Source organism: Heteronotia binoei, chromosome 1 (genome assembly GCF_032191835.1).
Source record: "Heteronotia binoei isolate CCM8104 ecotype False Entrance Well chromosome 1, APGP_CSIRO_Hbin_v1, whole genome shotgun sequence".
NCBI classification, from domain to species: domain Eukaryota; kingdom Metazoa; phylum Chordata; class Lepidosauria; order Squamata; family Gekkonidae; genus Heteronotia; species Heteronotia binoei.
The window spans coordinates 14,745,368-14,761,466 of NC_083223.1; the positions used below are offsets into that span (position 1 = coordinate 14,745,368).

The following is a 16,099-nucleotide window of genomic DNA, read 5'->3' on the forward strand; positions in this document are numbered from 1 at the left end:
CAAATTAGAAGTCTCAATGTGTGGATGAGACGATGGTGTAGGGAGGAAGGGTTTAAGTTTGTTAGGCACTGGGATGCTTTCTGGAACAAGTGGGAGCTGTACAAAAGAGACGGTCTCCACTTGTCCCCAGATGGAACCAAGCTGCTGGCGCTTAAAATCAAAAAGGTCTTGGGGGAAAGCCAACAGGAGATGAAATGTCTCTGGTTTGGGAGGACTCATCTCAAAGAGATGAAGGGTTAGCTCTTACTTTTCTACCGGGTAATGTATCAGAGTTGTCCACTGAGATGGTGACAAACAGTATGGAGTGTCTGCCAAAGTCTCGAGGCAGCAGGAGGAAGGTTGCGGGCCTAACTTGCCTGGGAAGTTATAGATGTTTGTATACAAATGCTAGAAGTGTTCGAAGTAAAACTGGTGAGTTGGAATGTTTAGTGTTGGGGGGAAACATAGACATTGTGGGAATTTCAGAAACTTGGTGAAATGAGGAGAATCAGTGGGACACGGTGATTCCTGGATATAAGTTATATCGGAAGGATAGGGAGGGAAGGGTTGGAGGTGGGGGGCTCTGTATGTCAGAGAGGGTATACAGTCCAGTAAGACTGAGGTCAAAGAATTAGATTCCCTTCTAGAAATGCTTTGGGTCGAAATAGAGGGCCCAAAAGGAAACTTAACTATGGGAGTTTGTTATTGCCCACCAAATCAATAGATAGAGGATGATTATAATATGATGGAAGGATTAAAGATAGCGGCTAAACGTAAAAACTGTGTCGTAATAGGTGATTTTAACTATCCGCAATATGTGTTCAGGTGGAGAGAAAGAGATTGAGTTTCTAGATGTTCTCAATGACTGTGCTATGAAGCAGATGGTCACAGAACCTACCAGGGGTGGGGTGATCCTGGATTTGGTTCTAAGTAATGCCCAAGATTTGGTGAGAGATGTAAAAGTGATAGAACCGCTTGGGAGCAGTGACTATAACGTTATTGATTTCACCATTTGTATAAATAGGGAGTTGCCCCAAAAGACTAGCAAAACCACGTTTAACTTTAAAAGGGGTAAATTCTCTGAGGAGGCATGTGAAGAGGAAACTGAAAGGAAAGGTGAATACAGTCAAAACCCTTGGGGAAGTTTGGAGGCTATTTAAAACTACAATCCTAGAAGCTCAGATAAAATATATACCACAAGTTAGGAAAGGCACAAACAGGTATAAGAAAAGGCCTGCGTGGTTAACAAACAAAGTAATGGAAGCTGTAAAAGGTAAGAAGAACTCCTTTAAGTGGTGGAAAGCTAGTCCAAGTGAGATTAATAAAAGGGAACACAGGCTGTGGTACATCAAATACAAGACTGTGATCAGGCAGGCAAAAAGGGACTATGAGGAGCATATTGCAAAAAAACATAAAGACCAACAATAAAAATTTCTTCAAATATATTAGAAGCAGGAAACCAGCCAGGGAGGCAGTGGGGCCCTTGGATGACCAAGGGGTAAAAGGATTACTGAAAGAGGATAGGGAAATGGCTGAGAAGGTGAATGCATTTTTTGCCTCAGTCTTCACTGTGGAAGATGATAAGTGTTTGCCCACTCCAGAACCGCTAATTTTGGAAAGGGTGTTGAAAGACTTGAGTCAAATTGAGGTGACAAGAGAGGAGGTCCTACAACTGATTGACGAATTAAAAACTAGTAAGTCACCAGTTCCGGATGGCATACATCCAAGAGTTCTGAAAGAACTCAAAGTTGAACTTGTGGAGCTCCTGGCAAAAATATGTAATCTTTCATTGAAATCTGCCTCCATTCCTGAAGACTGGAAGGTAGCAAATGTCACCGCCATCTTTAAAAAGGGTTCCAGAGGAGATCCGGAAAATTACACGCCAGTCATTCTGATTTCAATACCGGGAAAGTTGGTAAAAAGCATGATCAAGGACAGAATGAGTAGGCACATTGATGTACACAAGTTATTGAGGAATACTCAGCACGGGGTCTGTAAGGGAAGATCTTGCCTCACTAACCTGTTACAGTTCTTTGAGGGGGTGAACAAACTTGTGGACAAAGGAGACCCAACAGATGTTTACCTTGACTTCCAGAAAGCTTTTGATAAAGTTCCTCATCAAAGGCTCCTTAGTAAGCTTGAGAGTCATGGAGTAAAAGAATAGGTCATCTTGTGGATCAAAAACTGGCTAATTAATAGGAAGCAGAGAGTGAGTATAAATGGGCAGTCTTCACAGTGGAGGACGGTAAGCAGTGGGGTGCCACAGGGCTCAGTACTGGGTCCCATGGTCTTTAACTTGTTCATTAATGATTTGGAGTTGGGAGTAAGCAGTGAAGTGGCCAAGTTTGCAGATGACACTAAATTGTTCAGGGTGGTGAGAACCAGAGAGGATTGTGAGGCACTCCAAAGGAATCTGTTGAGGCTGGGTGAGCGGGTATCAACGTGGCAGATGAGGTTCAATGTGGCCAAGTGCAAAGTAATGCACATTGGGGCCAAGAATCCCAGCTACAAATACAAGTTGATGGGGTGTGAACTGACAGAGACTGACCAAGAGAGAGATCTTGGGGTCATGGTAGATAACTCACTGAAAATGTTAAGATAGTGTGCGATTGCAATAAAAAAGGCTAACTCCATGCTGGGAATTATTAGGAAGGGAATTGAAAACAAATCAGCCAGTATCATAATGCCCCTGTATAAATTGATAGTGTGGTCTCATTTGGAATACTCTGTACAATTCTGGTCACCGCACCTCAAAAAGGATATTATAGCATTGGAAAAAGTGCAGAAAAGGGCAACTAGAATGATTAAAGGGTTGGAACACTTCCCTATGAAGAAAGGTTAAAACGCTTGGGGCTCTTTAGCTTGGAGAAAAGTCGACTGCGGGCTGACATGATAGAGGTTTACAAGATTATGCATGGGATGGAGAACGTAGAGAAAGAAGTACTTTTCTCCCTTTCTCACAATACAAGAACTTGTGCGCATTCAATGAAATTGCTGAGCAGTCAGGTTAAAACGGATAAAAGGAAGTACTTCACCCAAAGGGTTAACACATGGAATTCACTGCCACAGGAGGTGGCGGCGGCTACAAGTATAGTCAGCTTTAAGAGGGGATTCGATAAAGATATGGAGCAGAGGTCCATCAGTGGCTATTAGCCACAGTATATATATATATATATATATATATGTGTGTGTGTGTGTGTGTGTGTGTGTGTATATATACACACACACACATACACACACACACACATATATTGGCCACTGTGTGCCACAGAGTGTTGGACTGAATGGGCCATTGACCTGATCCAACATGGCTTCTCTTATGTTCTTTGAAAGTTCAAGTTTTGTCACCGTTCGGAAAGAACTGCAGTCCCCACCCCCCATCTTATTCACGAAATTCAGGCCGTACTGTTAAAATTTAAAATTTATACCTGGTGCTGCACCAATTGCATCTACAAGGCATTTAGCATAAAAGGCACCAATAAAAACGAAAAGAAGTTTGCCAAAGAAAACAGCAGGGGAAAATTGCCTAATATGCACAAACAACAACAAATGTATTGCTGTTTCTCTAGCTAACATGCTGAGAATCCCGCATACCAGGAGTGGCCAAACCTTCTGAGGCGGCTTTGATCCGGTCCGGAGCAGGCTGCGGTTGGGGCAGGGATAGCAGGCAGACGAGCGCGTGTGGATGCGCTTTTTTGATCTGCCTGATTCCCATCTCCGGGGCGGCTTAGAACGCCCATCAGGGCGGAGTACAACATATGATAAAACAATAAAATACAATAAAAACATTCTATAAACACAACTCAACAGCACTTATCACCCATAGTGTGGTTCTTTAGGTCCCCAACACCAAAGAGGCATTTGCCTCTTTAAATTATTTCTCCAAGCCTAATATGGAAATGAGTTCCTGCTGGGCTTTTTCCTACAAAAAAGCCCTGTGTGAAATAATGATGGTGCCGGGAGGTGTGGCCTAATATGCAAATGAGTTCCTTCTGGGCTTTTTTGCACAAAAAGCCGTGTGAAAATAACGATGTTGTCGGGAGGTGTGGCCTAATATGCAAATAAGTTCCTGCTGGCTTTTCTACAAAACAAGCCCTGCTGTTGATCCCGGTGAGCGCTATTGTCTTTGCACCACAAATTTCCTTGCATTTTTGCTCTCCTTTCTCTATCCTCACGTCCACCCTGTGGGGAAGGCTGGCCTGAGACTGTGCGACTGACCCCAAGCCACCCAAGGAGCTTGTGTGGCGGTGCAATTTGAACTCAGATGTCCCAGAATCTTGTCCAGTGCTCTAATCGTGACACTGTGCTGGCTCCTTTTCTGTTAACTGAGATAGGTTAACTTCATGTGGGTGCTTACACACACACACACTAAATAATGCACTTTCAATCCACTTTGCATCTGGATTTTGCTGAGTGAAACTGCAAAATCCACTCACAAACGGTCACGGAAGTGCATTGGAACTGCATTATTTAGCATGTATGAAAGTGCCAATGTGACTTGCAGGAGGATATGCTGCAAACTTGTCATGTCCCCAACCCCTGAGCTACAGTATCTTCAACTATTGCTTTTTTAAGTGTGGCCGCGCCCTCGCTGACATGCATGGAAGAAGGACCACCCCCCTCAACGTCCCATACCCAATCACGGCAGTCAAGTCTCGCGCCCTGACTGCTCATTGGTTACTTTAAAAGAGTCCAGATCTCACACTGAAATATCGCGTTGCTAGCGTTCCCACGGTTGCCCACAAAAGTTTCTCGCCATGCATAAAGTCCGATACATAACAGAAAGGTTTTGGGGGTAGAGCCTGAGGGGGTGTAGTTTGGAGTGGGAAGGGATTTCACTGGGGTAGAATCAGGCCTCAGATTCAGCAGGAGCTCACAAGAGCACAGCTCATAAGAACATAAGAACATAAGAGAAGCCATGTTGGATCAGGCCAACGGCCCATCAAGTCCAACACTCTGTGTCACACAGTGGCAAAAAATTTTATATACACACATACACTGTGGCTAATAGCCACTGATGGACCTCTGCTCCATATTTTTATCTAAACCCCTCTTGAAGGTGGCTATACTTGTGGCCGCCTGCACCTCCTGTACCTTTCTGAGAGTTCCACCTCCTCCTTCCCACCTTGTCCACTGAATAGTAGGTGCAGCTGCATAGCAATTCCTGCATGATCTCCACCACCTGTTTTTCTACAAAACGACCCCTGGTATAATGCCACAGAAACCACCTTCCAAAGCAGCCGTTTTATCCAAACGAATGCATCTCCGTCACCAGGAGATCATTTCTAATTCCAAAAGATCTCCAGCCACCACCTAGAGGCTGACAACCCTAATTGCTGGCCCTAGCCCTCACCTCTTGTTTGCTGCCAATCTCTCCCCCCCCCCGCCCCCGCACAACTACTGTTCAGAAACACCATTCAGTTATCATGGCTACTAGGCAGTAAAATATCCTCCATAAAATTGTTTATTTCTTAATTTAATGCATGTGTTTTGTACGGGTCCAAACCTTAAATCAGTTGTGGCAAAAATGTAAATCAGGTAAAAATGGAATGTTGTACAGCAATATACCGCTAGATCCTAAGGTAATTCTACTAGGATATTTAAAAACCCGTTCAGGTATCAAGTTCTCCTTAATTCTGTTTACAGTTGCTAAAGTAGTTTACGTAGCACTTTGGGGAAAAACAGAACCCCATTATAAAAGACTGGTTAACTGTATCTGGAATCTAGCTTTACTTATCAAATGAACATACTAATGAAAGAATTAAAAAACAACAACTAATTTACAAAGTACATATAAGTTCTTTGAATACTGGGCAATTTTTGTTATGTACTGGAAGGCAAAAATTATAGATCATATATCCTTTTGGTTTTTATGTGTCATTGTGAACATCTTTCTTTTTTTGCTTTTTTCTTTTCTTTCCCTGCCCTTTCTGTGTATCAAGTTATTACGTTCTGTAATTTATATAATAATTACAATCGGGGGTATTTTTTTGCAGAACAAGCCCAGCAGGAACTAATTTGCATATTAGGCCATGCCCCCTGATGTCACCGTTGCTTCACGCAGGGCTTTTTTGGGAGAAGAAGCCCAGCAGGAACTAATTTGCATTTAGGCCATGCCCCCTGATGTCACCGTTGCTTCACGCAGGGCTTTTTTTGGGAGAAGAAACCCAGCAGGAACTCATTTGCATATTAGGCCATACCCCCCTGATGTCACCATTGTTTCAAGCAGGGCTTTTCTGTAGAAAAAGCCCAGCAGGAACTTATTTGCATATTAGACAACACCCCCATTACACCAATCCAGCTGGAACTGCGTTTCTGTGCGTTCCTGCTTAAAAAAAAAAAAAGCCTAGGTTGCAATGAAATAATTACAGTAAAAACACCGCAAAAGAAAAGAAAAAACCCAGAAAACCTGTATAACTCTCTTCGAAGCCGAAGGTTATCAATGATATACTAGTCAGTCAAAAATGTATTGTGTAAAGCCATTGGCCGTTACAACACAAAACAGAAACCGAACAACTAAGTTTCCAATTAACACCTTAAAAGTTCCCCAGAAAGGCCAACCTCAAGCAGTTACAGCATTTGATATTACTCTTGCTCCAACCTTCTTAGCTGCAAGGGCAAACAAAGATTCTACAAGATACATGAGCATCATTGACATAACAGAAATATAATCTTTTCACAATTATGTACTATGTTTTTTTCTTGCGCATCCCAAATCTATTACTAGCCTCTTTCACTGGGCTAGTTAAATCACAGTATGATGAAAAAAGGGACAGAAATGTTGCCTGATCCAATTATCAACATCGCTTATTATGGCCAATGAGGGCTTCTTAATAGAGATCAATTATTTTCATTCACGCTCAGAACATTTCAGCTTGTTCAGATGCAACTTCACCACCATCATCCCCCACCCTCGGATGGGGCAATTCTAGCGTGGTGGACGTAGCCACAAAACGGTTGCCACAAAACAAAATGGCTGCCGCAGTTGCCTTCGGCCACACCTGAAGATCCTTGTTGCCGAGGCGGCAGCTGCTGCTAATTCAAATGCTTTTAAAAATCTGCTCAGCCAGTCAGGAGCCTTGCTGGGCAAATGCCATGCCCAGCCCTGCTCACTTTCTAAAAACACTTGGCAGGTGCCAGGAAAGGTACTGCTGGGCATCATGGTGCCCACGGGGACTATGTTGGGGACTCCTGGAGGAGACAATATGGTCACTGATGGACTGGTGGTCAAATTCTTCAGTATAAGGCAGATTCTTGTGTGTTCACGTGAATGGAATGCTAAAAAAAAGGATTTAACAATGAACACAGACACATTTGTAGAAGGTTTCGTGATTGCTTGTACCCCTGGAATGACACACATATTGAGAATATTCTTTAGGAAAAGTGCTTCTTTTTAATTGGCATTTTTAATGTGTGTGGTGTGTGTGTGTGTGTGTGTGTGTGTGTGTGCACCTGGAAGTCATGGTGACCTCTGGTGACTGACTCCTACTGGGGGCCTGGAGGATAATCAGAGAGGTGGCTGAAGAAAGCCTGCCCCTGCCCTCCCGATTGCTGGTATTCCAAGGAGGTCTCCCATCCAAGTACTTGCCAGAGAAGAACCTGGAAGTCACAGTGACCTCTGGTGACTGACCCCTACTGGGGGCCTGGAGGATATTCAGAGAGGTGGCTGAAGAAAGCCTGCCCCTGCCCTCCCGATTGCTGGTATTCCAAGGAGGTCTCTCCCATCCAAGTACTTGCCAGAGAAGAACCTGGAAGTCACAGTGACCTCTGGTGACTGACCCCTACTGGGGGCCTGGAGGATAATCAGAGAGGTGGCTGAAGAAAGCCTGCCCCTGCCCTCCCGATTGCTGGTATTCCAAGGAGGTCTCCCATCCAAGTACTTGCCAGAGAAGAACCTGGAAGCCACGGTGACTTCTGGTGACTGACCCCTATTGGGGGCCTGGAGGATATTCAGAGAGGCGGCTGAAGAAATCCTGACCCTCCCCTCCTGACTGCTGGTTTTCCAAGGAGGTCTCCCTTCCAAGTACTTCCCAGAGTCGAGTTTGCTTAGCTTCAGAGACCTGACGAAATCGGGCTTGCCTGGTCAGGGTAAAAAAACTGCTTATTAATATATTTTTTAAAAGTAAAATTTAAAATGTATTATATACATGGATGAAAAGCTGACGCTAAAACCACACAGCTGATTGCAGGTTCTCCCCCCCCCCCCCCAAAAAAAACCCTACTCCTTTTATGTGTGTTAGAAAATACCTGGAGACTTTGGGGGTGGATCCAGGAGAGGGAGGGTTTGGGGAGGGGAGGGGCCTCAGCATGGGACAATGCCACAGAGTCCACCCTTCCAAGCAGTCATTTTCTCCAGGAGAGCTGATCTCTGCCAGATGGAGATCAGCTGTAAAAGCAGGAGATCTCCAGACCCTACCTGGAGTCTGGCAACCCTAACTCCCTTTGGTAAACTTCAACAGAATGCAAAGATTCTGTGAAAACCAAGCTTTCTCAACACGTCTCTTCAGAAACAAATATCTCATAGGAGTGAGAACCAGTGTGTGATATATTGGTTGAGGCAGCGGGCGTCCTATTTCAACAACTATTCCATCGGTTGCGCTCCTTGTTGTGACATCATGCTTTATAGCCTTATTATGGTGCTGAATCTTATTACTAACACCATCACTCTTCTTGGGTCAAAAACTGCTGTATTTTGTGAAATGTGCCCTTCCCGCCGATAATGCACTTTATTTTGTTTTATTTATTCTATCGTTTTGGTTTTTATTGTACTTTTTAAAATTTAAATTGCGGGTTTTTAGGGTTCAGTTTATGTTGTAATCCGCCCTGAGCCCTCTATGGGGAAGGGCCGATATAAGCCTACTAAATAAATAAATAAATATTGGTCAAATCAGGATGTGGGAAACCCAGTTCTGAACCCCTACTCTAACACGGAAGCTTGCTCACTGACCTTGGGCCAGTGACACACGATTGGCCTAATCTACCTCACAGGGCCGTTGTGAGGATAAAATGGTGGAGAGGAAAACAATGGCAGCCACTTTGGATCCCCACTGGGGAGAAAAGTGGGATATGAATGAATAAGTGAGTGAATGAGTGAGTGAGTGAATGAATGATTGAATGAATAAATGAGTGAATTAATGAGTGAGTGAGTGAATGAATGAGTGGATGAATGAATGAGTGAATTAATGAGTGAGTGAATGAATGAGTGGATGAATGGATGAGTGAATGAACAAGTGAATGAATGAGGATCTAAAACCCAACCCGTTTTAGCATATGCAGCTCTTCAGAGTATGGCAGCCCCTGTAATTTTAAGCAACTACACACCTAGAAACTAGGAAGAAAAATTAGGATGGAGGGAGGAATCATTTAAAATAAAAAGGAAATAATATTTACGCACAGACAACCCCCCCCCCTTCAAAACCCTTCCAAAAAGAGACAAGAAAAATACTGTTTTTATTTCCCAAGGGAGATTATGCCATTTTTCTAACAACAACAACAAAAAAGTTAGAACCGCCACAAATTGCTCTCAATAATTCCGAAACTTCTCCATTGACCACTTGAAAAAAAAAAATCAAAGTTCTCGAAGATTATAAATATAGCGTTCGTATAACTCTGTTATTACGTACCGTGAACGGGGAAAGGGGGCCAATCTTGTGGCCGTAGCGCCGAATGGCCTCTCTGATGTGGGCTGGCTGGATGGCATCGCTGTGAGCCTCGGCACCACAAGCGGCAGCGCTCTGCAGCGGGGGAAACACAGACACCGGGGGGGGGGGGCTAAATCAGAAACACACAACAGGCAGACAGCACACTCACGATGGAAAGCAAGGGACTGGTTTTTGTTTCCCAGAGGACACAACAGTTGCCATGTCTTTTTTTCAAAGCTATTAACTAAATGCAGGGGATTTTTATATGACCTCTTCTCGATTGATTGATTGATTGCTTGATTGATTGATTGAGAGAACAATACATTTGCCTTTTATGATGCAGAAGAAGAAGATATTGGATTTATATCCCGCCCTCCACTCTGAAGAGTCTCAGAGCGGCTCACAATCTCCTTTACCTTCCTCCCCCACAACAGACACCCTGTGAGGTAGATGAAAATATTGGATTTATATCCCGCCCTCCACTCCGAAGAGTCTCAGAGCGGCTCACAATCTCCTTTACCTTCCTCCCCCACAACAGACACCCTGTGAGGTAGATGAAGATATTGGATTTATATCCCGCCCTCCACTCCGAAGAGTCTCAGAGCGGCTCACAATCTCCTTTACCTTCCTCCCCCACAACAGACACCCTGTGAGGTGGGTGGGGCTGGAGAGGGCTCTCACAGCAGCTGCCCTTTCAAGGACAACCTCTGCCAGAGCTATGGCTGACCCAAGGCCATGCCAGCAGGTGCAAGTGGAGGAGTAGGGAATCAAACCCGGTTCTCCCAGATAAGAGTCCGCACACTTAACCACTACACCAAACTGGCTCTGAACATCTTTGTTGCAGAAGAACAGGGCTTTTTTTGTCGCAGGAACTCCTTTGCATATTAGGCCGCACCCCACCCCACCCCACCCCCGATGCAGCCAATCCTCCAAGAGCTTACAGTGGGCCCTGAAACAAGAGCCCTGTAAGCTCTAGGAGGATTGGCTACATCAGGGGTGTGTGGCCTAATATGCAAAGAAGTTACTGCTACCAAAAAAGCCCTGCGGAAGAGAAAATGCCCGGATTCAAATGGGCAAATTCTCAAACATCAGAAGACTTGGGCGGGGGGGGGGGGGAGAGGAGAGAATCTTGCTTCTAAAAGTAAGGGAGAACTCTCTTCCTCTTAGGTTCAAGCATGCTCTTAGGCTAGGGCATGGAGGCCACATAGCACATGAAATTCACTGCCAGAGGATGTGTGGCGATGGCCACAGGCACAGACAGCTTTGAAAGGGGATTAGACAGATCTATGGAAGAAAGTGGCTTCTAGCCCTGACTAAATGGAACCTTCATATTCAGAGGCAGTCAACCTCTGAATCCCGGTGCCAGAAGGCAACATCAGGGGAAGGCCTCAGCCTCTATGCCTTGTTGTTGGCCCTCCAGAGGAACTGGCTGGCCACTGTGTGAGGATGCTGGAATAGATGTGTGAGGATCCTGTGTGAGGATGCTGGAATAGATGAGCCATTGCTCTGTTCCAGCAGGGCTCTTCTGATGTTCTTATGAAGGCCTCAGCTTCTCTGCCCTGTTGTTGGCCCTCCAGAGGAACTGGTTGGCAACTGTGTGAGACAGAACATTGGACTAGATGGACCACTGGTCTGATCCAGCAGGGTTCTTCTCATTTCCTTATGAAGGCCTCGGCCTCTCTGCCCTGTTGCTGGCCCTCCAGAGGAACTGGCTGGCCACTGTGTGAGTGTTCCCTCTGAGTTAGTGTGAGCTAGCTCACAGTTTTTTAGCCTCCGACTCACACATTTTTTTGTCTTACCTCACGAAAAATGGCCCCAGAGCAAACTAATTTATGCAGTAGCTCACAACTTTAATGCCAGTAGCTCACAAAGCAGAATTTTTGCTCACAAGACTCCTCATCTTAGAGGGAGTGTCGCTCCCCACCCCCACATGCCTGCAAATGGAGCCCTTTTAAGTCTGTGGCCCCTTGCTTTGGATAATTCCCCCTCACTATTATTAGCATTTACTTCATTTCTCTCAGGTGAGGTTTTTTTTTTGGGGGGGGGGGTGGAGGATTTTCCAAGGTTTTTCCGTTCCCTTTTCTACAGTTGGAAAGGTCCGATCTGCCTCTTCCATCTTGAAACACAAATCGAGAGCTGGAGCTTAAATTCAGCTTTACTTCCCCACTTCCAGATTTCCATTAAACTTTTAACCTGAATGTTGGGGGTTTTTTTAACACAAGGAAAAAAGAAAACCCAAATGCTTCTGAACAGCTGTGCAATCCTGCTTAACTGATCTTCCTAACGCTGCTGACAGCCGCACCCTGGGCACAGTCGAGGCGTTGAGACAGTCTAGATGGCTCAATGAAGAATGCTATTCATAGTGCCTTTTAGGGGCTCCGGTCGATGGAAAAAATGTGGGCCGCGCGTTCCCTTGATGGACTTCAGTCAGCGAAGGAAGAGTTAGCCCTCTGCGACGTTCCTACTGAATGGATGTAGCATGTGTACACATTTCCAAGCTCTGAACGTTCCTCCCTCTCAAAATAAGCCAGGTCCGGCTCTGGAGTGACAGCACAGAACGCCTGCAGGCACACGCCCTCCCGTCCGTCTCCGAGCGGTGTTTTCCTTGGTACATAGGAAAGTGATTTCAAGTCAGGTGTAAAAACACCTCTTTCTCCGTCTGTTTCGGTGACAGGCTGATTGCTGTGCCTTGCTGGGAGCTGAACTCGGATCTTAGGGCTTGAGGGAACTGTCACGGTGCGGCGGTTAAGAGCGGCAGACTCTAATCTGGAGGACCAGGTTGGGTTCCCCGCTCCTGGTCCGCTTGAAGCCTGCTGGGCGACCTTGGCCCAGTCACCGTTCCCTCAGAACTCTCTCAGCCCCACCTGCCTCACAAGGTGACTATTGTGGGGATAGGAACGGCAAGGCAATTGTAAGCCACTCTGAGACTCCTTAAGGCAGAGAAAAGCGGGGTATAAAAACCTGCTCTTTTTCAACCTACCCTTCTACGATCCAACTCACAACGTCTGCTGTCTCTGGCCTGAAGGACGTCCGTCTTGCTTCAACGAGGGCCGGGGCTTTTTCAGCCTTGATCCCAGCCTGGTGGAATCAGCCCCCTCTAGAGATCTAGGCCCACACAAAATTGTTATCTTTTTGCAGGGGCTGTAAAACGGAGCTATTCCACCAGGCCCTTGGTTGAGGCAGCAGGCGTCCTACTCCACCGACCGGCCCTATGTGGCGATCCACCTCTGCTGTAATATAAATTTATTTTATTTGCTGTCTTCGGTTCATATAATATGTGACCAACCGAGCTGCCATTTGTAATTCTGTTATGATTTGTCAAATTGTTTACATCACTCTGGTTTTAACTGTTGTTTTTATACTGTTTTTAGAATGCTGTGATCTGCCATGAGCCCTTCCCTGGGATAGGGCGCACTATAAATTGCCTAAAATAAAAAAAAATATATATATATGATCCTTTTTGGATGGTTAAAAAATATTTTTGGGTTACTTTTTGCCACCACTTTCATACAATGAGGTGAGTCACAAGAAAGTTGCTAATATTATATCATGTCTTGAAAAATTAAACAAAAATAGCATTTTCTAGAATGTGGGTATGGCAATCATGCTCTTCCCTCTTTCACACACAGGATTTTCCCTTTTCCCTTCATTCCTGCTGAGTCGCCCCCGTATCTATTGCTTGTTTGTCTATGGCTGTCCCATCCAGTTGTTTTAACATATATATATTTTTTATGCTGGCCCAGCCCAGGGAACTGAGGGAAGAGAAAAACATCATCTTCTTGGATTCAACTTCTGAAATGGCACACAAGATGCTTCTGAATGTTCAAAATAAACAAGATATTTTACTTAACTCAGAGGAAAAATGGTCAGGTGGAATCAGGGGTAGGATGTGTGAGGTGAGCCGATAATAAAACTGAGATAATTGTAGTCACATTAACTGCAGATAAGTTGCTGCCAACCAGTAAGTGTTCCTGCTATTCAAAAAGTCCTTTAAAACTTTGGAGAGCTTTTCTCTTCAGTTTCTACTTAAACACTCAAGCATAGGTTTGAATTTCCAAACAAGTTCCCAAAATCCTTCTATATACAGAGATCAGAGATCACTCCTTTTAAAAGAGCTATCACCGTCTTCACTGGCAAGAATTACTTCTCTTTTAACTAGAAGCAATTTCCCTTTTTGGCCTGAATGCGGATCCTCTCTGATCCTCTCACTCCTTTTGCCTCCTTCCCAATCCACAATCATTGCTTAACTCTCTTTTTAACAACCCACAGTTCCCAACTGTCATTTCTTAACTGATTCTCTCCACAGAATTTTGTTTGAACACCCTGTCACTCAGCTTCTGTTAGGCATTAATCCATGACAGTCCATCACAGGGGATAAAGTAAAACTTATTATATTGTGGTATGTTCATAAGATCCATTTCACCATGCAAATATTGCAGAGGGTGGGGATCAGTCAGTACCTGAATAGCTTAATTCGTCAGATAGACAAACCTTCTTGCTTGTACATGAAATTACACGTTTGGCAGCATGCTAGTTGGTCAACATCAGGCACTTGACCCTTTGAGAAACCCCTGGTCAGAGCATGCAGCAGGGTGGCACTGCAGGCTGTACCACTTTGGCCCACAGGCAGAGGATATCGTTTGGAATGAGTAAAGCCGTAAGAGGCCACACCCTACTGGGGAAGGACCATCTTTTCTGCACATTGTCTGAGATAAGGCAACACAATGGTACTTTGGCTTGATTCCTTCACACTGCAGCTCCAGGGATCAACCGTGACTCGGTGGCCTGGCCAGGTCATGCCTCCTTGCCGCCATCTATCTACCCCTCACTGCAAGGGCTGCCTTCCCCATGTGGGTCCTTCTCCCAGATCCTTAAGTTTCTGCCCCCAACAACTGCACCCTTTTTGCTGAGTTAAGCCAGGGGTACTCCATCTGCATGGGCCAGGCATGCAAAGTTCCTCATTGCTGCCCACGAGACCAGGAGTATTGACTTCTGTGGCTCCAGGAGGCACAGTATTTCCCATTTCCCTGTCTGCAAAGGTCCCAAGACTGACTGCCCACGGCCTTCAAGCAACTGTGCCCTTACCTCCTTTTATCTCTCTTAACCTGGCCATTCGTAGTTCCTATTTCCCTGCTCCTACTCTCAAGCAATCCTTATCTCCTGGCAGGTGTCCTCACCTCCCAGCTCCTCCTCCCGAGCAAGCCCTTTCTGCCCAGGTGGCCATTACGCCAGGGGAGTCCTCTGCTCCACAGGAAGCTAGTAGTGGCGGACCTTCTGTCCAACTGCTCCTCCCTTGCTGTTGCCACCCCACCTGGCTCTCCTGCCATCTCTGTCACTGGGCCACTGCCTTCCTTAGGACCAGGCCCTTGTTCCATCCAGGGATGAGCATGAACCGAATTGTGAATCTGGTTCGTGGTTTGCAAACCCACCTGGTTCGCAATCCACCCACAAACCACCACGGTTTTTGCAGCAGTTCATTCGGTTTGGGGCCATCTCTGGAGTCAGCATGCCTCCACAAGCGAAAGGAAGGCAAATTGCAGGATAAAAAAGGGATGGGCAGATGGAGACGGTGAGAGAGAGAGGTGGATGGTTAGTGACAAAATCTTTGGTCCCTGCATTGTCATTCAAACTCACCTTTTTCCTCTTTCGCTGTTTCGATTTGGAAGAGTCTTGTGGAATGCTGCCATTCCCGATGGCTCCAGACTGAGTCTTCCCAAGATGCTGGGGGCCAGAGGCAGGAGGCGTGGGTGTAGCTGGGGGCGTGTTCTCAGGAGAATCTGGGCTGCTCTTCATATTTCCTGTCTGCCCTAAAGCATGCATCTAAAAGCAAAAGGCACAAAATAGAGAACATCATTGCTTAACCAGTTCAAGTGATACATCCCCCATCACCACCACCCATATACTCTTAAGCACTGGCAAGTTTGGGAACTCTAGCGAAGGCATGAACCTAGAATGTTCTAGAACTTAGTCAGAAGCCAAGGCACTCAAGGTAAAAGAACAGCCACGTAATGCTTCTTTTCCAAGGAACCTACCAGCCACAGCAAATGAGGAGAACCCCCATGTGCAAAGGCACTAAACATCTGAATCCCAGAGCCAGGAGACACTGGTTTGACTAAGTCAATAACAGTCCAAAAGTCTATTTAGAATCGCCTACGCTCATCTCTTGGAAGACTCTGCACCTCTGCAAATTTCGCACTGCCTTTCAAGACTTTTAGAGTGTAACTGAGAAACTGATTTCTGGACTGGGGTCTCCCCTTGTTAATCTTGGTGTGATTGTACATAGGTAAGTCATATATGTTCCTTATCACATTTAGTTGCACAATTTAATAATATATTTAGTGTCCCTCCAATCTTCCATGGAGATCAGGTGGTAAACATGGGACCAATATGTTTCTTGTAGAAAGAAATAGGTTCGTTTTTAATGAGCGAGGCAAGAGAGATAACTACTAACTTCCTCAAGCTAAGTCACGGCTGAGAAG

The 16,099-nt window shown here is 45.4% G+C and overlaps 1 protein-coding gene across 2 annotated transcripts in view; it reads right to left on the minus strand.

The window, feature by feature from the left end:
* Positions 1-16,099, minus strand: part of SUPT3H (SPT3 homolog, SAGA and STAGA complex component) — a 436,825-nt gene that overhangs the window by 76,136 nt on the left and 344,590 nt on the right. For both annotated transcript variants that reach the window (XM_060231273.1, XM_060231262.1), the window contains 2 exons: positions 15,255-15,440; positions 9,603-9,713 (listed from right to left, as the gene is read on the minus strand). In XM_060231273.1, the coding sequence (XP_060087256.1) occupies positions 9,603-9,713; positions 15,255-15,440 (297 nt within the window). The remainder of the gene's footprint in view (positions 1-9,602; positions 9,714-15,254; positions 15,441-16,099) is intronic.